The following is a 27352-nucleotide window of genomic DNA, read 5'->3' as shown; positions in this document are numbered from 1 at the left end:
CTGTCTCATTCTCATCAGTCCCAAACATGGTAGCATCTTTGCTTTCCCATTGTCTGGTTGAGATTGGTACTTGTCTGAAAGTGAGCAGACTGAAGCTTTCCAATTAGAGGGAGGTGGTGCTGGTGTGGTGGAAAATGATCTTGAGATTCACAATTTAGGGAAGCTTTTGGGTCTTTAATCATTTTCCATTATCTCTTCCTGGATGTTTGTAAGCATTCCTCTTTGATCTGCATCTTGCCACTATTATCTATGCTTTTGTGCACTCCAGACTGGATTATTCTAATGAGCTCTATGTAAGGCTACTTTGGAAGGCTACTCAAAAACTTCAGTTAGTGTAACATACATTTTGCCTGATTTAGTGGTGTTGTCTTAGTAAAGAATGCCCTACAGCAATTGTGCATCACCCACACAGGCTTTGCATTTGCTTACAAGTGCAACTCAAGATGTTGAGTCTGATTTATGAAGTCCTATATAGTTTTCAACCTGCATTTCAGAGGAACCATCTCTCTTCTCATGCAGCCCCATGACAGCTGAGATCCCCTTATTAACAGTCCGTAGATGGTTGGCTATTTTCAGGGGAGGGCCTCCCAAAGTGGAAATTATTTTTCCCTACCTCCATTTTGAAACAGCCTGAGATATTTTTCATGTAAGGCATGATGCAAGGCCTATTCCCCTCCCCCCGCCTTTGCTTGGGGGTTGCAGATTAGAGTAGTTGGGAAGGTAATTGTAGTAGGCAAATCTCATTTTTACTTGATATACTGGGCTTTAGAAGCCATGTTACGCTGAATGAACATGCAACCAGAGATTTATTTAATAGGAGCATTTTATATATCTCTATATAATCATAATTCGGTGTAAATCCTTCAAGGCAAGGATTGTCCCAGCACAATGGAGCTCTAATCCCAACTGGAGCCTTTGGGCACTATCATAAATAAAAATGGTTTACTATTACTACTACTCCTCCTAAGGAGAGAAATACGTTGTTTACTTCCTTTGATCTTTAACAAGTCTTTTAAATGACAATTTATACACACGCATTATATTATCTGCGATTACACTACACCTGCTTCCATGTGTTTTGCTTTAATTTACTGAGCTAGCACTGTTGTCTTGTGTGCGGGTACCGAGGGGATACAAACGGAGTTGTGTTTTTAGCACAACTCTTGTAATTGAAATCTGAAACTATACCCAACTGTTCCCTGTGATACCTAGTTCCAGTGATATCTATCCTAAGTCACGGCTCAAGAGACCAACAAAGATCGATGAAGGTGACTTTCTAATAAAGGTGGAACCTAAATGTACTCAATATATATATATATATGCGTGTGCTCTCTCTCTCTCTCTATATATATATATATGTACACACAGTGTATATATGGGGATACTATGGGATGGTTTCTTAAAGTCTGAGTAAAAGTAGCATGTTTTACAGTTTTCATTTTTATGACATTCCAGGAACCCACAATAGGCATTTTTATGATTTGTGTCCTAATGTTAGGATTTGAAGTTAACTCCTTCTTAAGAGGCATGGAATAAGTTCACACCTCATTTGACACTATTACTTTAGCCAGTCTTGTTGTACTCCGCACACTGAACAAGTAAGCAATGCACTAATTTAGTACATGAGGGCTTAAAACTTTTTTTTAAATGACATTTTAAATTATGGGGCGCCTGCAAACAGATCCTAAATCTGCATGGCACATGGATTTTCAACACCAGCCAATTTAGATTGCCCCTCTACATCCCTTGCACCATTAATCACTAGCCCACATTACTGTACTTCATATTTCTTTTACATAAACAGAGGTCTGCAAGATTTTTTAACTCCTGCCTAGCAGGTAGAAATTATTAGTTATTACATGGCAAACTGAATTTTAAACATAGGGACCCAATTCTGCTCTCAGTTACACTGTCATAAATCTGGAACAACTCCATTAGATTTACAACAGTGTAACTGAGGGGGAAATTGAGACCAACATATTTTCTAAACCAGTAATTAAAGATCAGAAGTTTAGCCTGGCACATGCCATAAGGACTTAAATGCACCATGCAAAAAGAAAGTAAACTATTTTCACTACTGCAATGAAAGTTATAAGGAAAAAATATACACTCCTCTTCCAAATATTGCAGGATACTTTAACACCAGGAGAAATTTTTTTTGAAAGGAGACTGAAATTACCCTATTTTCAGTCCATATAGTAAACAAAAGAAGGTTGCTTAAGGCAGTGGTTCTCAAAGCCGGTCCGCTGCTTGTTCAGGGAAAGCCCCTGGCGGCCCGGACTGGTTTTTTCACCTGCCGCGCCCACAGGTTCGACCCATTGCGGCTCCCACTGGCCGCGGTTCATCACTCCAGGCCAATGGGGACTGCGGGAAGCAGCGCGGGCCAAGGGACGTGCTGGCCACCCTTCCCGCAGCCCCCATTGGCCTGGAGCAGCAAACCGCAGCCAGAGGGAGCCGTGATCGGCCGAACCTGTGGACGCGGCAGGTAAACAAACTGGTCCAGCCCGCCAGGGGCTTTTCCTGAACAAGCAGCGGACCGGCTTTGAGAACCACTGGGTTAAGGCACTGGACTAGGACAAGTCAATCTCTCTGTGCTTTGCTTCCCTATTTGTAAAAAGGGTACAAAAGGGTATAATAAACCTTCCTTAGTCTCTCTTGTCTGTTTAGACTGCAAGCTCTTCGAGGCAGAATCTTTTTTTCCAGCATGCATAGCACCTGGCAAAATGCTGCCCAGATTTGGCTGGGACCTCTAAATGCTACCATACTACGAATTATAGATAATAATAAAGGCACACAACACATTCCTTGCATGTCATTTTAAAAATTGCTCATATTAAAATACTGTTAACAAACAATAAAAACCTGATACGACAGAAGTATCATAGAATCATAGAATCATAGAATATCAGGGTTGGAAGGGACCCCAGAAGGTCATCTAGTCCAACCCCCTGCTCAAAGCAGGACCAAGTCCCAGTTAAATCATCCCAGCCAGGGCTTTGTCAAGCCTGACCTTAAAAACCTCTAAGGAAGGAGATTCTACCACCTCCCTAGGTAACGCATTCCAGTGTTTCACCACCCTCTTAGTGAAAAAGTTTTTCCTAATATCCAATCTAAACCTCCCCCATTGCAACTTGAGACCATTACTCCTCGTTCTGTCATCTGCTACCATTGAGAACAGTCTAGAGCCATCCTCTTTGGAACCCCCTTTCAGGTAGTTGAAAGCAGCTATCAAATCCCCCCTCATTCTTCTCTTCTGCAGACTAAACAATCCCAGCTCCCTCAGCCTCTCCTCATAAGTCATGTGCTCTAGACCCCTAATCATTTTTGTTGCCCTTCGCTGGACTCTTTCCAATTTATCCACATCCTTCTTGTAGTGTGGGGCCCAAAACTGGACACAGTACTCCAGATGAGGCCTCACCAGTGTCGAATAGAGGGGAACGATCACGTCCCTCGATCTGCTCGCTATGCCCCTACTTATACATCCCAAAATGCCATTGGCCTTCTTGGCAACAAGGGCACACTGCTGACTCATATCCAGCTTCTCGTCCACTGTCACCCCTAGGTCCTTTTCCGCAGAACTGCTGCCTAGCCATTCGGTCCCTAGTCTGTAGCGGTGCATTGGATTCTTCCATCCTAAGTGCAGGACCCTGCACTTATCCTTATTGAACCTCATTAGATTTCTTTTGGCCCAATCCTCCAATTTGTCTAGGTCCTTCTGTATCCTATCCCTCCCCTCCAGCGTATCTACCACTCCTCCCAGTTTAGTATCATCCGCAAATTTGCTGAGAGTGCAATCCACACCATCCTCCATATCATTTAAGTATACCATGAATAGAGAGTCACAGAAATTAACAACTGAAGAGACTTATTAAATCTACCCATCCCCACCTTAAGAACATAAGAACATAAGAATGGCCATACTGGGTCAGACCAAAGGTCCATCCAGCCCAGTATCCTGTCTACCGACAGTGTCCAATGCCAGGTGTCCCAGAGGGAGTGAACCTAACAGGTAATGATCTAGTGATCTCTCTCCTGCCATCCATCTCCACCCTCTAACAAACAGAGGCTAGGGACACCATTCCTTACCCAACCTGGCTAATAGCCATTAATGGACTTAACCTCCATGAATTTATCCAGTTCTCTTTTAAACCCTGTTATAGTCCTGGCCTTCACAACCTCCTCAAGCAAGGAGTTCCACAGGTTGAAGAACTTCCTTTTATTTGTTTTAAACCTGCTACTCATTAATTTCATTTGGTGGCCCCTAGTTCTTATATTATGGGAACAAATAACTTTTCCTTATTCACTTTCTCCACACCACTTATGATTTTATATATTTCATATCCCCCCTTAGTCTCCTCTTTTCCAAGCTGAAAAGTCCTAGCCTCTTTAATCTCTCCTCATATGGGACCCGTTCCAAACCCCTAATCATTTTAGTTGCCCTTTTCTGAACCTTTTCTAATGCCACTATATCTTTTTTGAGATGAGGGGACCACATCTGTATGCAGTATTCAAGATGTGGGCGTACCATGGATTTATATAAGGGCAATCAGATATTCTCCGTCTTATTCTTTATCCCTTTTTTAATGATTCCTAACATCCCATTTGTTTTTTTGACTGCTGCTGCACACTGTGTGGACGTCTTCAGAGAACTATCCACGATGATGCCAAGATCTTTCTCCTGATTAGTTGTACCTAAATTAGCCCCCATCATATTGTATGTATAGTTGGGGTTATTTTTTCCAATGTGCATTACTTTACATTTATCCACATTAAATTTCATTTGCCACTTTGTTGCCCAATCACTTATTCTTGTGAGATCTTTTTGAAGTTCTTCACAGTCTGCTTTGGTCTTAACTATCGTGAACAGTTTAGTATCATCTGCAAACTTCGCCACCTCACTGTTTACCCCTTTCTCCAGATCATTTATGAATAAGTTGAGTAGGATTGGTCCTAGGACTGACCCTTGGAGAACACCATTAGCTACCCCTCTCCATTCTGAAAATTTACCATTTATTCCTAACCTTTGTTCCCTGTCTTTTAACCAGTTCTCAATCTATGAAAGGATCTTCCCTCTTATCCCATGACAACTTAATTTACCTAAGTGCCTTTGGTGAGGGATCTTGTCAAAAGCTTTCTGAAAATCTAAGTACACTATGTCCACTGGATCCCCCTTGTCCACATGTTTGTTGACCCCCTCAAAGAACTCTAATAGATTAGTAAGACATGATCTCCCTTACAGAAACCATTTTATTCTTTACTGTTGTTTCAACTAATTTGCCCAGTACTGACGTTAGACTTACCAGTCTATAATTGCCAGGATCACCTCTAGAGACCTTCTTAAATATTGGCTTTACATTACCTATCTTCCAGGCATTGGGTACGGTAGCTGATTTCAAGGACAGTTTACAAACCATAGTAAATAGTTCTGCAATTTCACATTTGAGTTCTTTCAGAACTCTTGGGTGAATGCCATCTGGTCCCGGTGACTCGTTACTGTTAAGTTTCTCAATTAATTCCAAAACCTCCTCTAGTGATACTTTAATCTGTGACAATTCGTCAGATTTGTCACCTACAAAAGACAGCTCAGGTTTGGGAATCTCCCTAACATCCTCAGCCATGAAGACTGAAGCAAAGAATTCATTTAGTTTCTCTGCAATGACTTATCTTTAAGTGCTCCTTTTGTATCTCGATCCTCCAGGGACCCCACTGGTTGTTTAGCAGGCTTCCTGCTTCTGATGTACTTAAAAACATTTTGTTATTACCTTGTGAGTTTTTGGCTAGCTGTTCTTCAAACTCTTTTTTGCCTTTTCTTACTACATTTTTACATTATTTTGGCAGTGTTTATGCTCCTTTCTATTGTTACCTTGTTACAGATTGTTTCCTTCTATATATTCCCCAGGTCTTTGACAAAATTAGTTTTTAAAATTTACTCAAAACAATGGTGAGTCCCTCACAAGATTATTCAACATTCTAATAGATAGAGCCCTGTGAATTTTATTAAGGGGAGAGGGGAGGAGTGGGTTGCACTCTGCCATGGCTCCCACTGCCATCTTGGCTGGGGTGATCCAGGCTGAGGTCCCTTCTCCCTGCCTGCCCAGGGACCTGTTATCAGGTGACCAGGCTGGACTGTCTGTGGAAAGCCGTGGGCTGGGATGGGGGCTCAGGCTACCAGGATGAGCCCAGTGACTAGCTCCTGTGGGCAGAGCAATGGTGTCTCCACTGAAGCGCTGGGGCCTCCATCCCTCCGCTGTGGTGGGATGGGATACTCTGCCAACACCCTGGGCTCACTCAATGTCACCCTGCGGCTGGATGGGGCATACCTAAGCACTGCGGGCAACAGAACTTTCTTCTCCTCAGCTCTCTATTTCCACCCCACTTCTTCAGCTGGATGTCCAACTTCTGGGTCGTGCACACACAACCCTGGAAGCAAGGGGCAGAAGTGACTTGTCTCCCTTTCACCACGGAGACACAGTGGATAGAGCAGTTCCAGGGTGCTATCGCTGCTCTATCACAGTTGCTGCCCAGATGTCAGCAGCAATGGGCAGCTGTGGTTGTGGAGGCCAGCATGGTGGGCTGTGAGCACTGTATTTAGTTTTTTCCATTGTTTTTTGTTTTATTTTGTGTTATTTTGCATTTGTGAAAAACACAGGCCTCCACTAGATAACAGTAAATTCTCTCTTATATTTAACCTAATTTTATCTTTACTTAACACCACCCAATCACTCCTACCTCTATTTTCTCTTTCCCATTACTATGCTCTTTCACAATATCCATTCTGCTAACTTCATTAGTCAGATTCCACCTGGTCTATGCTGGGCTACCACCCGTGTCAACCTAGCAGAGGTCACTGGCAGTTTAGAGCTATGGAAAGTGGCTACAATGTTCCCTCTGGAAGGTGGACTGGAAGAGGCCAACCCAGCCCCAAAAGTGTCCAAGGAATCTACTAAATCAGCTCATCTCCTAATCAAGCTTCACTGGCAACCTTACTATGGAGCTTCAACCATAACTTGCCACTCCTTCCTACAGAGGAAAATCCTGAGCGAGGGCACCTTCACCTTCTCTCCAGGAAGGTGAATTTCCCTGGGGAGCACTAAGATTCAATTCCCTCTACCTATATTTCTATACAAGTGGCAGAACAAGTTTGGGAACCACTGAACTAGAGACATGAGTAGTCTATAAGGAGGCCACCATAAAATACGAACACTGACTATACCCAGGAGACTCCTCAAAGGCTTGACCTATATAGTGGTGGTTGTGGGAATGTGCTAATTGCTACAGGAGCATCGCTGAGCCTTCTGAATAGAGGATTCAAGTGTTGACTGGAGTCCGCTCTATGTAAAATCCCGACAGACTGTTTTACTGCCACCCTTAAATGCTGCAGAGAATAGAAGGAAAATTCACTATTCTCTGGGGGTTTCTATTTCCTTGTGAATTCAGGGGCCATCATTCTGCCCTTTACAATCAACTTCATTGGCAAAGCCTGAGCCAAGACAGTAACATCAGTTCCCTACATTTTAAAAGTGTATTCAGTTTGGCACCAGCATATTTATGTTCACTCTTCCCCCTCCCCCACTCCCCAAGATTATTTTTCTAACAAAATATAGCCTTTGCTTTAACTGGTATAATAATTTTAGAGTGCCCAGGGCTAGAGAGGCTTTGGGGGCTACTTGTTCCATTTGAACATGCTCCAAATTGTTTGGATCAAAGAAATGTTTAACCCCTTAATTTAAAATATACATTCAGAGTAAAATCAACTGATGATGTCCACTCTTCAGCGTTGCATTCTACTATTCAAGACTGACTATGCTGCATTATATTATGTGTGTGATATTAACAAATTCACACAATAGTATGAATACGGTTGCTCTGACGGCCTCTCAAAAATCGTGTGTGTAAAATCATGAGGCAACCCCTGTAAGTAACATTTAAAAACAAATATTAGTTCTGCGTAACATGGCCTCAGGAGCCAATGCAAAAAACCACCTGACCGCTGTCGCATTTGCTCTGGGAAAGTTTGCTAGAGCTCTCTATCAGATGCTGTGGGGTAAGATGTGGGGTGGTGTAGGTCAGGGGAAAATCCCATTTCTCTGAGAGACTGCACATCCCACAAAGATCAGCGATTCGGTGAACGCTCTTCACTTCTCCGTTTCCCCTTTTGACCCGTAGTTCTATTTGTGGCCAGCCCAGCATCAGGCAGGTCCAGTGGAAAAAGCTTTCAGGTGGAGTTCTCCCGTCCACAAGGTTCCGGTGCCTGTGTTTTGGCCAATCATCTCATCGGTCCAAGTTCTGTGTTACGTGAAAGGCTGGCAGTGAGTCTATTTCCGGAGTGCCCCCTTGATTACGGATGTCAGCCATAGCAGTGGTGTTGTCAGGCTAGTTTCTGACTGGTTTTCCTTTCAGTCAGTCCTGAAAGCACAACAGTGCTCTCTTTGCTGTTCACGGCTCTCTCTTGTTGAAAGATTGAATCAGGCTCTCCCACCGCTACCCCCACTTTAACATGGCCCTCTTCCTTGAGACACTCATTAGAAAGCATGTGCCCCTAAACTGGGACATTCGTGTCTACTGCAAAACCCAATCACTCTACACATTCCAGTGGTAACACCTTCCCCAAAGAAAGTGGTTATTGTAGCCAGGTCTGGATTTTGCGAGACAGGTTTGGCCAATATTTGAATCTGGGAGGATGCCAGTGCCAGCTGATATGAAAGGAGAAATCTCCACAGCAGTTTCATATAGAGGTTATCAAAGAGATCCTCATCCAAGTTATCTGTTACAATCCTTAAAAGCCTGTGGGGCTCAGACTGTGGAACCGTTGCTCCTGAATGGTCTTCTTCTGGACTGGAAAAGATTTCTGACCTGTAGCGTTTTTAAGAGGGACCCCAGTTATTGCAACATAAGATCCAAAAGGAAGAGTGCTTTTTCTACTACAATCACTATCCCTCTGGGTTTTTGCACGTATCCATTCGCTCTCATGATCTTTTCGATACTAGGCTACTGATTCCCCCTGGTACAGCAGACTTATCTATTTTAGCTATCCAACACATGCCCTCCCCAATGTTAACAAACCAATTTCTTAAGAATAGCTTATTGCAAACAGCTATCCGCAGTTACAGGATCTCAGGTTAAAGTAGTAACATCAACCTTGGAGGAAAAAGGGACTGAACTTGTATAAATCACACTCAACAATCTTTTAACAGATGTTCTGGATATTCAAGTGAGCTCATATTATTTTAGATACATTCCACTAAGCCAAAAAGGAATTCCTCCCATTCGCAAAATGTGCACATTTAGGTCAACACATTTTTAATATTTACATTTTCATAAAGAGAAAAATTGCTCTGATCGCCATTCTGCATCACCAGGAATGGATGTTGAGTGATGCTAGCCTCTCAGATTCCTGAGATGAACAAGCCACCTTACCATGCAGAAAGTTAGTCTCTGCTTGGTGCAGAGTGAGAGAGAATTCAGATGAAAACTCTGCTCTACAGATGGGTACCAAACATTGCAAAACCTGTTGAGAGATTGCACAGAGTTGGCCTGACATTCTACTTCACAATACAAGTTTATACAGGGCTTTCAGCATCTGCTTTGCATAACTAAGTAGAGAGGGAATAGTATGGCAAAAAGGGATAAGACTTCTAAAATGAACTCTCAAATATTATCCTGCACTTGCTTGGTGCACAATTCAGTAGCAGCTCTCCTTTGGAGTATGTTATTCCACATTCCTGGTTCGACATAGCCAGTGGAGGCCCTCAGTATTTATGTCATGTATGATTCTTCAACCCACAGATTCATTTCTTCCTCTGTCTTCTCCCACCTGCTTCATAGGTAGGAGCCCTCATCTTTTAAGGCAGTGCTCTTTAGGCACTGCTCACACTGTCATTGAAGGTGGAAGCTGGCAGCAGAGAGGAAAAAAAACTTCTCTAGATCATTGAGTTCTACCTCTCTGTCCCAATTCCTGGTTAGAGAAACATTTAATCCAGAGAGACCAAGGTATAAAAACTAAACTGGTCTCCCATGTGGCAGAACAAAGCACTACTACTACCGAGGTCACAAAGTCAGCTCCACTTTCTTCACATTTAAGAACAGAAATTATATTATGTAACCTGCCTTCCTGAACAGGCAGTATGATGATGCAATACAATGAACAATCATAGGATTGCAAGAATGTTTCTAGACAGATTTGTTTACAATGTAAGTAACCTAAATAGTAACTTTCATAATAGGTGTCCTATCTCTGGTGCATTTTGTGTATGTTGCTGTGAGACAGAAAATACAAGAGCACATCTTTGCACAACGATTGCAATAACAGATGAATAAACATGCAACCTGACACCCCACATCTGCTATTTCATCATTCCAAATACCTTATGCACATTCAAATATATTTAATAGAGTGGAAACTTTATAAGGTAGTAATATCTTTATAGAAGCAGTAACTGGTATGGAAATTTTCAAATTAAAAGCAAAACTAAAAAATAATTGTTAACAAGTTAGTATTATTTCATTAAGCTATTCGCCTAATAGTTTCCTGATAAATACCTAGACAGAGGAAGGGAAGGGTATTGATCTACAGTGTCACATTAGCCTTACAGAATAGGGCTTTTTGCTGGTGTATTAGTTGTGAGAAGTTCCATTAATATTAGTGTGGTGCTTTGGAGATGAAAAGTGCTGTTATAAATCTTGCAATATTCTATTTGCCTAGGTAAAATATTTTTATTTGACGAGCGAATAAAATACCATTAGTTTTTTCATTACCATCCTGGTAAGGACAGACCCATAGCTTTTGTGCCTGGACTACTAAATTTATATAACAGTTTTTCAAGGTTGCAATATACTCTTACAACTTTACATTGGGCTTATTCATCTTCGTAGAATATGTAAACAGCTTGGTTACATTTTTCATAAAACTATTAATAAATTTGTCCAGTAGTTTTGTTTCCTACACAGATACATTTGCTTCATCACTCAAGATTTTTTTACAGGATACATTGATTTTTTTTAATTTAAAAAATTAAATATCATTTTCCCTATTATATACAATAGCTATCTTTGCTATCTTGAGGATAAGTTAATAATATTGTTAGTAAAGTATTTGCATGTCTACAGGAATTATCACACTTAATGACTATTCTGAATTACGTTTATATCATCCCCAAAGTGCTACCAAAGATATATCTTAATATAGCTACATTTTAGTTGAATGAAAACAAACACACTGGATCAAATTAATTCCCGCTGTAACACCACTGACTTCAAGGTTGTTACACCAGTGATGAATTAGAGTTGCATTTCACTGCAGAATCTCTGCAGCCTTCATTCTTCTAATCTTTCCATAACAGTCTTTGCAGGAACAGAGACAAGTGCAGGCAAGTATCCTGCCAATAAGTGAGTTAACAGGAATCGCTACAAGTAACTAAACTATCAACAGGTGAAGACCAACAATTTGAACTAAGTACTAACACAGCCAGTGTTCTGTAGTGGATTATGGGTTTTACAGAGTTTTAGAACATAAAGGTACAAATTCATGACTGTTTATTTGTGGGAGGGGAAATAAGTCCTGCAATATCACACTTCTTATTAATAAACAGTATTTGTATTTTGTCAACACTTTTCTTAATGCAATGAAAGACAAAAACAAAAAATTCCTCACACACTGAAGGCCTTGCATGGCAAATATGACTAAGGTGGGTATAAGAGTAGCCGATTTCTTCCTTACTTATTTCTTCAAAAAGTGAGCAGCAGATGTTCAGCAATTTTCAGGATGAGGTCCTCCATCCTGGATCAAACTTTCATATTCACCTCCATTTTCCAACCATAGTCACTTCTTTATTAGTAACAACAATAGAACCATCACTGAGGAAAAAAAGATGGAACTTATGGGTGGTACTCTTCTGCAAAAACCATCTTTTCTATTTGTTTGGCCATTACTGGCCACTCTCTTTCTTTTAGGAATTTCCTAACCAATATTCCTGGCATGAATACTAGCCTAAAATAGGTAAGTATCTTTGAGTTTTAACCAATTATTTCCCTGAGTCAAAGTTCAGGAGTTTCCGAATGCTGTATGGTTTCCATGATGGAGTGGGGGGGCCATAAAGCAGCTAAGCCCTAGTCTATATTGGGGGGGGGAGGAAGGAATCGATCTAAGTTACGCAACTTCAGCTACGTGAATAACGTAGCTGAAGTCGACGTACTTAGATCGACTTACCGTGGTGTCTTCACCGTGGTGAGTCGACTGCTGCTGCTCCCCAGTCAACTCTGCCTGCGCCTCTCAAGGAGCTGGAGTACAGGAGTCGATGGGAAAGCGCTCGGGGGTCAATTTATCGCGTCTAGACTAGATGCAATAAATCGACCCCCGCTGGATCAATCGCTGCCCGCCGATCCGGCGGGTAGTCTAGACATACCCTAAGAGAAGGCCAAGGCATAACAGAAGACATCACTGTTTCCTAGCATCTCACATTTCTTTTCTCCATGGATCCTCTGGATCTGCAGAGGTGGGAGGGCAAATCTTCCTCCCAACCCAAACCACATAGTCCTCAAATCCTTCTTCTTTGTGGGGTGCAATACCCAGAAAAGTTCTATGATAGTCTTGATACAGTCTCATGGGTTACTTTTCATGAAAGGGCTGGAGTAGAGGGAGAATGACCTGGGCCGAAGAGAAAATGGAATGGCTTTGTCCCACTACTTCAAAAAATCATCACAAAAGTGTGGAAGAACAGCTGAAGAAAACCAAGTCACATTCACAAGACACAGAAACCAGGGATATCCCTCAATGCCAGAGGTAGAATTGACACAGCAGCCCACATTTCCTTCTTCAGAGAGGACAACCCACACACACCTTTCACTGCAGAGATGGGATTTACAAAAACCCCAGTAGTGCCTACACACCCCTAAAGTAGTAAGTAAGTAAGGAACTCACACCCAATCAAATTCATGAGCTCCACTCCTAAGGACTGCTCAAGATAATCACAAAAAGAGCCGTGAAGGAATTCTGCCTTCTGCTGAAACTAAAATATCTTATTAAATCTACAGTAGAAATTGTTTAAAAACCTTTCACGAGAACAGATTCCTCCCTTCTTCAAAACATCCCTTGTTTGAAAAGGAAAATCACAATTGCCCTAACTTGAGCCCATCACAGAGAGATCATTACATTTGTCTTTATAGAAAATCATATGTATTATAGTGTCTACATTTAAAGGTAATTTCAGTTGGAAAATGAAATGGTGCTATCTTGACCTTTTGTCTTGCATGGTTCATGGATTACAGACACATTACAAAATGCCCCAACCCTGCAGAAGCTTTGAAATATTGTAATGTCTTTCTCGTAAGAGAAATAAACTTGGTATGCCACTAAAAGGTATTAAATTATTTTCATTCTGCCACACAGAAACTAAAACACTTATGCTGTTTTGATTTCAAAATCCTTGGAGAACAATTATGCTCTTAGGACCATAAGACTCTATTATAAAGTCCTCAGAAACCTAGCATGACTTCAATAAATCCTCAAAACACGACAAAGCAGTTACTCAGCTTGAAGAATGAAAACATGAGTTCATCCACAAAAAAGTCAGGATGTAAATAATTCTGCATTTCCTAACATATTTCTTCTTCAAAATTATGGCAACATTTTAAATCAAAGTAGCGATATTATATATGTACTTAATGTTCATATCAAATTAATAGTAAAAATATTTTATTTAGGGTATGTAATTATATTTAAAAAAACAGTTCTGTATTTTATATAATGACATATAGATGTGGCACATATGGTTTCAGGCATTTATTGTTAATTAACTACACATATTTACTGCGTTTTCTAGAAATATAAATATATATATATATATTTAGGATTCAGTACAATTGTCTTCTTAAACCTACAGTGGGAGAGTGTTAAAAAGTAAACTCCTTACATGTACAAATGTGTGAGTTTTCATTAAAACACAAAAATTCACATTACAAATACATTACTTCCTGTAAAAGGGGATCTAAAAAGAAAAAAATACATTTCAGAAGTCATTACTGTAAATTACCTATGGATTATGGGACTCTGATTTAAAAAACTGAGTCAACATTATTTTTGGCAGACAAGAGTGTCCATGTATAAGTACAGTCTTTCACTATAAATATATAATAAACATGTTTGCAAGTATATCTCTAACTCATTCCAGAAAAAAAGCAAACTATTAATTAAACGAATTTTTCATCCTTTTTTAAAGAGTAACAACAAAAACGTTTCATTCAAAATAGAGAGAAATCACAGGGGAAGGGAGAACAACGAGAGGAAAAAAACCTGTACTCTCAGATTAAAAAAAAAAAAAAAAAAAAATCAATCCACCAGGAAAACAGGGCCTAGAAACTTTCTGCCAACAGCAGCTGAGATGCTTCATCACAAGTCTATTTTTCCAGACATTATGTTTCATTTGGCAGCAAGGGTCACATGACAGCTGCAAACTAACGCCTTAAGGTTTGTTTCTGCCTCGCTGTGACACTGACAGGCTGTGAGAGACTCCCAACACCACAGAAAGACATTTTTTTCCTTGTTTCCATTACATCATCCAACCAGTACTGGGGGAGGGGGCACAGCTGGTGGCAGCTGCAGTACCATCTGCTTTCTCCTTACAGTGCCTGCTAGTTTGCTCTGTAGGTTCCTACCGATACTGACGGAGAAGGCACTGTGTCAAAGACACAACATGCCATTATGTGACATATATTTACACTTATTTAGGAACGAATTACTCTAAAGATCAGGAAAGCTGCATCAATGCATCAGGTAGACTCCTGATCATTTTTAACCATAACAGTACAAAACCACAAACACCAAAACACTCCATGATTAATAGAATCAAAGTGCACAGGAACAATCCACCATCTGCCTTTTACTACATGAACAGCCAAAACTAAAACTCTACACTCAGCAATATTTGCAGAAGTTAAAAAAAAAAAAAAAAAAAAGGCTAACCTAAGTCTCCAAAATCAGAGCTTAGCTGGAGTAAACTGGAAAGACAAAACTAAACAACATTGGGATAATATGCCTAGGTGTCTGTATTCTTAAATGGACTATATTTAAGAAACACTATCAGAACATCATATAATTTAGCAGTTCACAAGAGAAAAAAAACCTTGCATCACTCATTGAGCGGACTGTGGAAGTGACAAGAAGTTTAAAGTGCTATACATTTTATTGTGCAATCACGTATTTCCAGATAATGGTCAAGTTTTTATTTTACTGCACCATTTATTGAAAAATGAAGAGTGCTTACATATTCTTTATGCACAAGGAGTCACACTTTTAAAAACCTCCTTTTAAGAATTCTTATTCAGCCACATTGTAGATACAGCTGCAGAATTGTAAATTTAATGATTGTATCTTTTCTTCCAATCACAAACTGAGGTCTGGAAAGATTGGTAACAGTGCTCTGGAACTCCCTTAACTTCATCAGAGTTCTATCTGATTTACACTGGTGTATCTGGAGATAAGAATCTAGTCTTTTGTCTTGATACAACTTTGGCTGTGTACATCTCATGGGACAATTATTTCAAAAGGTTAAATTTGCACTACTTACCATACATTTTGCCTTCATCTGATAAGATGATTTTCCTCCTCCCACATGGTGGATAGATAGCTAGAGCCTCCTGAAAGCTCTGTTCAATGTCAGGGCTCCAGACACCTTCTGCATCATTGTCAATAGGTTTATCTGCAGAATCACTCATTCTTTCAATGTCTTCGGCAGGGCTTTCGCTGCCGCTCCAGCTGCTGGGCTCAATGATGGTGGCTGGGGTCTCCAAGCCTAAGCCTGGAGTCTTAAAGAAAATAAACCTAGAAAACAAACAAAAGATATTAAAGATATGGAACTTAACATGAACATTCCTTGGCTACTCCCAACTCTAAAGTAACTTGCACAGAACTTGCCATCAATGGGCACAATGTGAAAGTGCTATTGTGATTAATGAGTTTGTAAAAACCCAATAAAAAGTAAAATACAAACACAATTTCAGCCCGAAACATCTGTAGAACGAGTGTCTTGAAACAAAAGCCATTAGCCACACTTCACTTTTTCTGCACCACTACATGTAGGAATAGGGTATCAAGTTACTTTTTAAGCATAGTGTAACTTGGTGAATACCTAACACTAGAAAAAAAATCAGTTGAATGTAATATATTCAATTTGGATTTTCATTGGAAGCCTTAAAATAATGGGGCAGATCTTCAGCTGGTACAAATTCGTGTCACTCCACCAACTTCAATGGAAGTACACTTGTTTACCCCAACGAGGATCCAGCCCATTGAATCTAAAAAGAAACATGTTAAATAAAATAAAACAACAAATTTCTCTCAGATGTCAATGGAGTTAGTAGAACTGCACCAGGGATTAAATCAGTCCAGTATGGTTAACAGGGAAATACTGAGATGTTTAGATCTTACCAAATGAATAACACAGAGTCTGAACTATACATAAGGGGAAATCTTTAAAATGATAATACCAGAGAAAGGAATAATTACAGAAGATATTACACATTTAATCTATGTTTTTAAAAGTCTCTGCCATGGAACTACATCAGAACAAAAATTACAACTTCAAGTTGCTGAATCAATTTAATAAGAAATAATTCAATATAGCAGCACCTGCTAACACCACTACAGCTACAGATCTGTCAGTGTTCCTTTGATATTTTTGAGAGAAATATAACTCTGCTATAAAGGTTTGCTTCAGGCTAAAATCTGCAATACCTGACCAAATTCATCGCTGGTGTAACTCTTTGGAAGGCACTTATGCAACACCAGGAATGAATTTGGCTCAACATGTCTAGGCACACCACATTTTTATTAAGGAAAAAAAAAAAAAAAGACACTTGGTGACTTTCGTTATATACACAGGAAGGGAATTTTAAAAAAACGAAATTAAATGAAACCAAACCTCTCTTAACTTCCAAACTCATTTATTTGATTTATTTTGAAACGAAGGACCATGATGTGCCTTCTCCACATGAAAGTGGAGAGAAGGGAAATCAGACACCTCTACGGTACAATCCTAGTTCCCACAAACCCTTCTGCAGGCTAATCGCAGATGAGGGGTATGGCAGGCTAAGCAACATTCATCTTCCTGCCTGCATCCCAAAAAAACAGCAGGGGAAAGTCACTATAACCAGAGGCTGTAGCAGCTTTCCTGAGGCCATCCCTCCATTTTGAGGAACTCCCTTACAGAGGCACTACTGATAGCAGCACTGTTTGGGGAGTGTCAGTCTGTAGGACCCAATCCAGGCAGAGGTGGATGATGCCTTGGGAAAACGTGGAATCAAAGCTAGAGGTGGTCACTCTATCCCACATTCAATGGCTTGATTTTCAAAAGGTACTGAGCATTTGCAACTTCGTCTGATTCCAGTGAGAACTGAGGTTGCTCAGGACACCTCTAAGGATCAAGCCGAAAGAAAAAATTTTCACACTCATGTTCTTTTCTACCTGAAGGCCTTATTTAGCCCCATATTGGTTTTAAAAATTTCATCACAACATCAAACATGTTTGTGACTGCCTACCATTAATATCAGGATTAATCTATGCCTAGAAAACCTTTTAATAAAGCAGTATTACAGGCAGAGCAGGCAGCAACGCAGAGGTTAGTAGCCAACTGAAAAATGGTATACAGCACAGCAGTGTGAGAGCGCAAACTTCGGCCAACATCAGGGCAAAAACCTACTCTCAGAAAAAGTACTATGGGATCTTTGTCATCCACAGAAAGCAGATGGTGCCTTGATTTTTATATAACATCCAAAAGAGAAAGAAACACAAACACCTCAGAAGGTTGAGGGGCTGGTTTTACCCCGACAGGACTCACACTTTGTGCTCAAATCACCGACCTATTCCATATATCAGCAACATCTAAACAAAAGTATTGGGCAAGAAGTGAAGAATAACTAACCATACCCAGCTGGAATGCCTACTACGTGGGGAATTGTAGGTAAGTGAGAGTAATCATATTCTAATTAGGGTAATGACATTCTACTAAGGACAAGAGTTTTATTAACACTTGTCATAAATATAAAGGGAAGAGTAACCACCTTTCTGTATACAGTGCTATAAAATCCCTCCTGGCCAGAGACAACATCCTTTTACCTGTAAAGGGTTAAGAAGCTCAGCTAACCTGGCTGGCACCTGACCCAAAGGACCAATAAGGGAACAAGATAGTTTCAAATCTTGGCGGGGGAGGGCTTTTGTTTGTGCTCTTTGTTTACATGGTTGTTCTCTCTTGGGACTGAGAGAGGCCAGACAGAAATCCATCTTCTCCAACCTATCCTAATCCAAGTCTCCAATATTGCAACCAGTATAGGTAAGCCAGGCAAGGCGGATTAGTGCATCTTTTGTTTTATGTGAATTTTCCCTGTGTTAAGAGGGAGGTTTATTCCTGTTTTCTGTAATTTTAAGGTTTTGCCCAGAGGGGGATCCTCTGTGTTTTGAATCTGAATACCCTGTAACGTATTTTCCATCCTGATTTTACAGAGATGATTTTTACCTTTTTTTTTTTTTTATAAAATCCTTCTTTTAAAGAACCTGACTGATTTTTCCATTGTTCCAAGATCCAGGGGTTTGGGTCTTTGATGATTTTTTTAACAAATTGGTTAGGATATTACTCTCAAACCTCCCCAGGAAAGGGGTCGTGTAGAGCTTGGGGGGATATTTTGGGGGAAGACATCTCCAAGTGGTCTCTTTCCCTGTTCTTTGTTTAAAACGCGTGGTGGTGGCAGCATACTGTTCAAGGCCAAGGCAAAGTTTGTACCTTGGGGAAGTTTTAACCTAAGCCGTTAAGAATAAGCTTAGGGGGTCTCCCATGCGGGTCTCCACATCTGTATTCTAGAGTTTAGAGTGGGGAAGGAACCCTGACAACACTGCTCTTGCAATAAATAAATAAATAAATAAATAAATAATCGCATCAGATCCTTGATGGCCTCTAGCTATCAAGACCTCAGGTTTCTACTTCATCCGAAGAAGTGAGCATCTCCAGCTGCACAGCCCTAATGACATACTGGGGCATTTCTTCACTATAGACTCAGAGGGGACACATGTCAACTCCTAGATCACCAGTGCCATTTCCTGAAGCATGCTGGTGAGCCACATAGGTCTCCCATTCTAGTTCAACCGTGTTCCGCTTATAAACTCTGCCAGGGACATAACCCAAAATCTTGACCACTCCCATGGAAAAATTATTCTGAAGAAACATCTAGGAAAACATTAAGTAGGCTCCAAAGTAATTAATGTTACTTGATATTCATGTTGGATCTCTCATTGTGTCTAATGATGATGTTTCAAGTGACCTTCTGTCTCCCTTTCCCATTCCTTCCTACCTACTCGGGTCATCTTCAAGCAAAACTACAGCTTCTACAAATCAATGTTTAGCAGCCTCTAAAGCGTAGGACAAGCATGTGTTTCTTGTCAAATGTCAGTATGGTGGGGGAGGGGAGCAATCTGTTGGAAATAAGCTCTCATGTACTGAAGGAAGCTTTTAGTGAATTCCATTTTTGTGAATGCTGACACAGCAGATCAAGCCAGCAGACGCAGAGGGGAAAAAACAACTTGTATCCCAACTAGTAAATGATTCCCTCTTATTTCAGGAGAATAATGAACTACTCAGTTAAGTAACTTCCATCTCTACACCATGTATCAAAAGGCCATTTTACTTCATATTATAGTTTGAATTCTAAAGCCTAAACCACGATGAAATAATTCAGTGTCAATGTTCCAGAGTTCGAAGTGACTATGTGAGGGATCACAATTTATTTGCCGTTAGAAAAGTGATACTACACTCGTATTAGGTGCAGTAAAACTAATTTAAAAAATTGGAATTTTGTGCCAATTCCTGTGAAAAACATATTCCATTCATGCACTTCTTTGATATGTATAAACTTCAAAGCTCAAAGTAACACCTTTCTATGCAAGAGGATTTAATTAACTGGAAACAGCAAGAAAAAAAGAAGAAGCTATATACATGTACACTCACGCACACTCTTAAACCAGGATGAATGGCTCCGCCATTGTTCTCTAACACATTACAACTCATCTACCTTACCCTTTAAATAATACCCATCACTTTCATGTGCCTCATTCCCTGCCAAACAAAACAAAAATTTAAACCCTCAACACTGATCCCCAAATCCAGACAAATATGTTCTTTCAATTCTCCTTTTTGTAGCTCCTGGTGTTGTTTTAGATGCCTCTTTTCAGATGTCCCTTTCAGTTGCTGTGTCCCGTTCCCTGCACCTTTTTTTCTGTATTTCTGCTTCATTCCCATTGTGCAGATAACCTTTCAGCTGCAGGCCATACTAACCTCTGCCTGACCATATCTTTCCTACATTTGCTCTCCCCTAGGTTTGTCTGCTTCTTCCTCTCACCTGTCAGTCAAACCTAACCATATTGATGTCTTCATGTAGTTACGCTCTTCCTGCAAGAGAGCTGAAGTATCAGCAAGGCTGTATATTTGGTACCCCCCTCCCCATCCCAGAAGGAATACCATTTTTCATTAAACAAAACAGAAAATCTCAGAGGGCCACACTGAATTGAATTTTATAAACATATTTTAATGGCTATTATCAACCCAGCAATGCTTCATAAAGACATAAGAAATGGTTTTAGTATATAGCTAAATAATGTACACCCATTCATGTTTAGCTTGTTGGAGCTTTACTTAGAAAAATTCCAAGAAATGAGGTATAATACCTCGTCAAAAACAATCAGTCAACTTACATTCTGGAATTTCTCACTGGAAGAAAGGTTTTGTTCAGCTGAGTACAGGAAATCAGATTCAAACTCTCCGTTTTTATGCCCCTGCTTTTATCACTGAGCAGTGCAAACACAGGCCTGGTCTTGGAAGCTGCCATTCACAGGTAGACAACTAAAGTCAACAGAGCTCCATAAAGGAGCAGAACGACTTGCAGGATTGGGGCTACAATATGCAAAAGATCTTTCAGCATTTGCACGGTAGATTTGCACAAAAAGAAGTCTAAAATGCAGGGTTTGTCAGAGTTGGATAATCTTTTACACTAGCCTGGCAAAATTCAATTGTGATTTTTTTTCATTCAGTCGAGCTGATGTGAATTACCAGCATATAGATTCTAAATTGTGCTTTTTCACTGGCATATTGTCCCCAAAACCTGCTTTACTGAAACAGGGCTGATCCTCTCCAAGTACCAGAATGGGGAATCTGGAAGGAGTAAAAACTTGAATTACTTCAGAGAACTGTATAACTAAGCTGATAAATATGATTATACTGCTCCATGTAGTCCTTCTAAAAAAACTCTCATCTCTACCCACCTAGGATGTTTGATAGAATCTTTTTGACACAACCTACAATGGTGTCTTCACAGACTTAACATGAGAAAGGATCATTATGATCAGCTAGTCTGACCTCCAGAATAATGTGGGACAGAGAATTTTACCCAGTAATTCCTTCATCTAGCCCAATATCAGCCCATGTCAAGCTGCCCCTTTTGGATACTCAGGCTGCTGTGCTGAGGTCCCACCCCAGGCCTGTGTGCTCTTAAGCTTCCCCTGGTCTGAGTAAGCTGCAGTGCTGTCTCCTTTTCTGGTCTCTTCCCAGGCACAGACTACCCGTTAATCCTTCATGGAAGTCAGACCTCATGATCCAGCTGCCCTAGGACCAGTGCTGACCTCCCAGGACACTCCAGTTGCATAAGCACACCCTCCGCAGAGCTCCAACTTTGTGGGCTCTCTGGTTTACAGTTCATCTGACAACAGACAAGATATTATGTGTTATGTGCTGCAACTCCTTGCAAAATCTTCCAAAACCCATCACTTTACGTTAGACAGCAAAAGAAACATACAGATCTAAACAAAGCAACAAACAACGATATTCCATTCCTTGTTTCGCCACTCTAGCATGTTCTTCAGGAATGGGTTAATGTCCTTTCAAAATTCCGAAACCCCTCTGCTGCAACTCTCTCCTCATGAGTTCGCCCCTGGAACATGGAGTCTGTTCTCTCTCCCCTCTAACCAGCTGGCCCTGCAGTCAAAAAAAGTCCCATCTGTCAGGTGCCCACTTGGATCAGCCTTGTCAGGTGATGTGTGACGTTCCCCTGGTGTTATCTGGACCAGAGAACTGCTAGGTCACTCCAATCTTTGACTCTGGGAGCCAGCCTTATTCTGCTCTGCTGTGAGAACCCCCACTCCTTGGCTGTTCGCACACAGCCTCTGGCATGTAAACTGCTTAGATTGTGCAATTGAATGACACTTGCCAATATCTCCTGTCTCAGACACAACCATAGGAACCTCCGTCTCGCAGTATCCAGTTATGCCCACTGGATGCTGCAAGCTTATATGAGTTCGTCAATTTAACAAAGAAATTGATATGCACCAGGCTTGTTATCCCAAGGGGAGTCTCTGACATACTTCAAACCAAACGCACTGCTTCAGGTAGAAAAAAAACAAACAAATTTATTAACTACAAAGATTGACTTATAATCACTTAAAATCTAAGCACAGCAAGTCGGATTTGGCCAAATGAAATAAAAGCAAAACGCATTCTAAGCTGATCTTAACACTTTCAATGCCCTTACAAACTTAGATGCTTCTCACCACAGGCTGGCTGGTTGCCCTTCAGCCAGGCTCTCCCCTTTGATCAGTGCTTCAGTCGCTTGGTGGTGTTGTCTATAGATGGAGGTGGAAGACAGAGAGATGGAAAATGTCTCTCCCTTTTATCATGTTCTTTCTTCCCTCTTGGCTTTGCCCCCCCTTCCCCCCCGTCTTCAGAGTCAGGTGAGTATTACCACATTGCAGTCCCAAACTGACCAAAGGAAGGGGGGTGACTCACTTGAGAGTCCAACAGATCCTTTGTTGCTGCCTAGGCCAGTGTCCTTTGTTCCTGTGAGGCTGGGCTCAGTTTGTCCCACATGCCCTCATGAGGTGTGAACTGCCCCTCCGCTCTTGGAGAGTTTTGCCTGGGCCTGTTTTAAGCCATGGGGACACACTTTTCAGCCTCATAACTACATACATGGAATTACAACCTATAACATTACTATAACAACAATGCTCAGTCCATCATGAGCCTTCCAAAGACACCCGACATGACAAATTTTGCACTGGATATCACACAATCATTTTATAAGGATGAACATGGGGGTGCAGGGTGTTCCCCTGAGGTACAGAACGTCCCAGTGATAAAAGTTCCACATCATATGATGCATTGATCAGTTCCCAGCCCAATTGGCCAGAACCCGTTTTCTTGATTTGGCCACCTTTAGCATACACATTGCATTGCCCTGGAAGACCTATTCAGATGTCAGAGTCTTGATAGTCCTGTCACCAATCCAGATGTGCAGGCACCACTCCCATGTCTCCTTAGCACAAGAAGTATGACACCTGAACACAGTACAGATAATCATAAGGACCTAAGCACGCATACTTGAATTTTTTTCCTCAGGCCATTTCTGAGTTGGTCAGTCCTCCGCAGCACACTGAAATAAGGATTCTGCCCCGCAGCAAAAGGTCAGTTTAGTGTTTTCAGTGACACTCGATGACAGTGAAAATAATGCAGCCTCAGTTATCAGTACAAAGTGTACCTCTTTGGTGGGTCAGTGCATCATAGCTTACTACTTAATGAGTAGTAGAACAGAGTGCTGACAACTCCCATGAGATACAGAGAACCCTGAGCGATTCTCTCAAGCTCTGAGCCTCATGTACAACACTTGGGCAGGGAAGGATGCTCTAACACAGTGGTTTTCAACCTGTGGTCCGCAAACCCCTGGGGGTCCACAGACTATGTCTAAGGGACCCGTGGTCATTACCATAGAACAGTGGTTTTCAACCTGTGGGCTATGTTCCAAAGGGGTCAACACCTCCATTTGAAATGTTTTAATGGTCTGCAAATGAAAAAAAAAAAAAAGTTGAAAACTAATGCTCTAACAACCCAATGCTTGCCTCCCAAAGTCGGGGTAATGTCTAAACTGTGCTTCTGGTAGGCCTGATTACTAAAACCATGTACACAACGAGGTACAGACTTAGAAGAAATAAGCCAGTGTTTATACATCATCATTAAAAATGCCTTTACAATCGACCAGGTGGGACTGACACAAGATTTAACACCAGAAACACAGGCCTTTTTTTAATACTCTATTTTGCTTTAAAATGGGAAAAAATAATGCTTACAGCAGGTTTTGTGCCTCTATAAGTACAAGTGGACTTTTCCTACTCTTTGAAGCAGTCACATGGCATTGCTTTTAGGAAAATACTAGATACTCCAATAATAAATGTCTAACTGATTATACATAATTTATCTTTATGAGGAAACGTTATAATGACGAACAATAAAGATGTAAATCATTTACAGAGCATCCAAGGGTGAAATCATTACATTAAAATGACTGTATTGTATTTCTGTTACCGGGTCCATTTATCAGCAATAATTCCTTCCAAGGAGAAAGAACACCAGGAGAGAGTAGAAGCCTGTCTCCAACACAAAATATTCATTTAAAACCCAGCCAGACAAATTCAGCGGTTCACATAATGTTTGCCATTAAAATGAAATACAGAAGTTCTTCCTTGAATGTTCAAAAGCTGTAGAGACAGCAGATGAATTCATCTGAGGGTCTAGAGCTTACAGCTACTTGGTTTAGACTGTCAGGATGTTCCTGGGGCTTATCTACACTCAAAAACTGCATCACGGTACCAACGGAATAAACAGGATGTTAAGCACGAATCAGCACTCAATGTAAAAAAAGATTTTGCATATTGAACATCATCTTAGTAGGCCATGGTTAGTAGCTGATGTGATACTCAACACAACAGTCCCCGTCCACACTTGGGTGAAATTCTGGCTTCACTGATGTCAATGGCAGTTATGTCACTGATGTCAAAGGAGACAGGATTTTATCCTGAACCTTAATCATGTAAATTACCACATGTTCAAACACCGTGTCATTTTCCAGTGTAAGCGAATGCATGGGGAGTAGTCCTTTCCTCTGGAATGCCCTGTTACCCACCACCCAGGCACACTGTGTACCCCAAACTCCCCCTGAAACTCAGGGGAGACCTGGGAGTGCAAGGAATAGAGTCAGGCCCAGTAGGTCAACATCTGCCTTTTGGAAATTTAAAATTAATTAATTAATTAATTAATTAAATCAGCAGATACTGGAAGCTGAAGGACAAAATGCTTCTTTATGAGTCAATTGCAACATACTTTTAGGCTGCAGAGCGAAGGATAAGATTTGGAATTGCTAGAATATATTGTGACTTGAATATTTTACACACCTTTCAAATAAAAACAAAAACTGAAAGCTAAGCCCAGCAGCTGCTCACTCTTTCTAGCTGATGCGATCTTGGGTGGCCTCTCCGAAAATGGCAGCACAAACAATGGCTGCAGGACACAGGCTCAGAGCCCTATATCTAAAGTGTTCAGTTGGGTGTCATCTGCAGAGATGCTTGACTGCCTCTTGCAAATACTGTCCCTTCATCCACACCACTGTTCCTGTCCTAGCTTGCATGGCAAATCAATGGGAATGACAATATTTAATTTGTCATTCGTTCTAGTATTTCTTTGGGGTTGGAATAAAAGTGAGATTTTTTTAAAAAAAAATTCTCCCAGCCTCCTTCTAGGAAGCACTAGCACTAAGAGAAGAGCAGCAAAATATAACACTGCAAAAAGGCGATCACACAGGTCACACGACTGAGACTAAATCCAGCCTTTGACTGACTGCAGTGCTCTCTGACCTCTCGCTCTGTTCTGGCTCCTGCACTCCTGTGCACCCAGCCGCCGAACGTTTTCCAGTGGACATTCACACGTAGCCAGCAATCCAAATAAGGGATGATTTTAGCACAGTTCAGCCAATTTATTTGATTTTCGAGTCCTTGCTGATAATTACGCTGCGAGAGAAACCATTCCTCCTGCAACTCGGTGAGGTAACCTGAGGGCAAGGCTCAACTGAGCTGCTGCCCTTTGCAGCGGAAGCAGACCGTGCACATATGCCATCCATTGAAAGCTTTGGCTTGTGAACAGCGATTGCAATACTCATTACAAATGTAATACCATGACATGTCGGCCCCAGCTGTAGTCCCTTTTTTAAAAAAAAGCAAACAGTGCTACACAGTGGAGCTAGGATTATTTTTATAAATATTTCTACCTTTTAATAATCTCCCCATTTTTAGAAGAATATACAGTTTGGAAAAATCTACCTTCAGTCCTTCAGGGTCATGTCTTCGTTTGCTTGTTCCCGATGTCGGACTAATTGGCCCTTCACTCTGTGACCAGCTTTTTTCTTTTTCCCCATTAGCTTGTTTTTAGGTGGAAAAGTGTTTTCAGCAATAGCTGTAACAGATGTGTGCCTATTGTGAGTGATGCTGTGTGTGTGTCGGTGGGGAGGGGTTGCAAAATCACCTGCTTGAGCAACTTTACATAAGATCAGTCATGAAAGGAGGAAGAAATCGCTATTTGAAGGGGGGTCCAATCATGCAACATAAAACCCTAGTCTATATAAAACATTTTATATATTAAATATTCTGTAAAAAAAAGAGTGACAGAAGAGGCACAGTGAAGTAAAAGGCCTATACAATTTACCCACGTGCCTTTTTTTAAATAGGACATTGACACAGGATTAACTCTTCTCTGAAGTTTTTCATGGCTAGCGACCTGGTTTTTTTAAAACAATGAAGCTGTGAGTTTTGATACCAACTCCTACAACACTGAATGGGCCAAATGCACCACTGAAAATTGGAGAGAGAGACGGGCATACTTTTATTCCTGGTGTGGATTTGACCCCTGCTTTCCAGATGTTACCACCAATCACTCTTTTTTTTTTTAGAAAGGTAAATTGTAGATGAAAACCATAATTGGCCACATCAGTGCAAAAACTTAAAAAGACATAAGGTTGCATAAAGAAGAAACACGCTAAAGAAATGGAAACAAAAATCTACATAAATCAAATAAAAAAGCAACAGGATAACAACAACTTGATCTAAATTGTCATACACCTAAATGTGTCTCAGCAGGTCATTTTTCCTCAACATCTCTTAACCAGAAAATATACCTGAGCAGGCTAATTATTTGTAACAAAAGCAATGTAACCTAATAAAACTTTATAATGGGTATGCTGTCCACCACAGCTAAAGCCCTATCCAGTCAAACAAGTTGGAGAAAGCTAGAATTTCTTATGTCCCATCATTCTTCCTGTATTCGTCTGTTTCTCCAAGCCAGAGATTTAGCAGGTTCAGCCACTGAAAAGAGTTCAAGGTAGTTTTTTGTGTGGGGCCACAACTAGATTTGGCAGTTGGGACACCAGTGGAAGGGGGGTGTGGGGGATGTATAGCTGGTGATGAGATTCCAGCAACTGTCAGGGGCAGGTGCAGTCTGGATTGGCAGCT

The 27352-nt window shown here is 40.8% G+C and overlaps 1 protein-coding gene across 7 annotated transcripts in view; it reads right to left on the bottom strand.

Annotated features, from left to right (window-relative positions):
• Positions 1-27352, bottom strand: part of TEAD1 (TEA domain transcription factor 1) — a 210260-nt gene that overhangs the window by 120036 nt on the left and 62872 nt on the right. For all 7 annotated transcript variants that reach the window (XM_037899842.2, XM_043548913.1, XM_037899837.2 and 4 more), the window contains one exon: positions 15561-15814. In XM_037899842.2, the coding sequence (XP_037755770.1) occupies positions 15561-15708 (148 nt within the window). In that variant the 5' untranslated portion in view covers positions 15709-15814. The remainder of the gene's footprint in view (positions 1-15560; positions 15815-27352) is intronic.

This window comes from Chelonia mydas, chromosome 6 (assembly GCF_015237465.2).
Source record: "Chelonia mydas isolate rCheMyd1 chromosome 6, rCheMyd1.pri.v2, whole genome shotgun sequence".
In the NCBI taxonomy this organism is placed as follows: Eukaryota; Metazoa; Chordata; order Testudines; family Cheloniidae; genus Chelonia; species Chelonia mydas.
The sequence above is the reverse complement of the archived record's forward strand: the minus strand, read 5'-3'. Positions and strand labels throughout refer to the sequence as shown.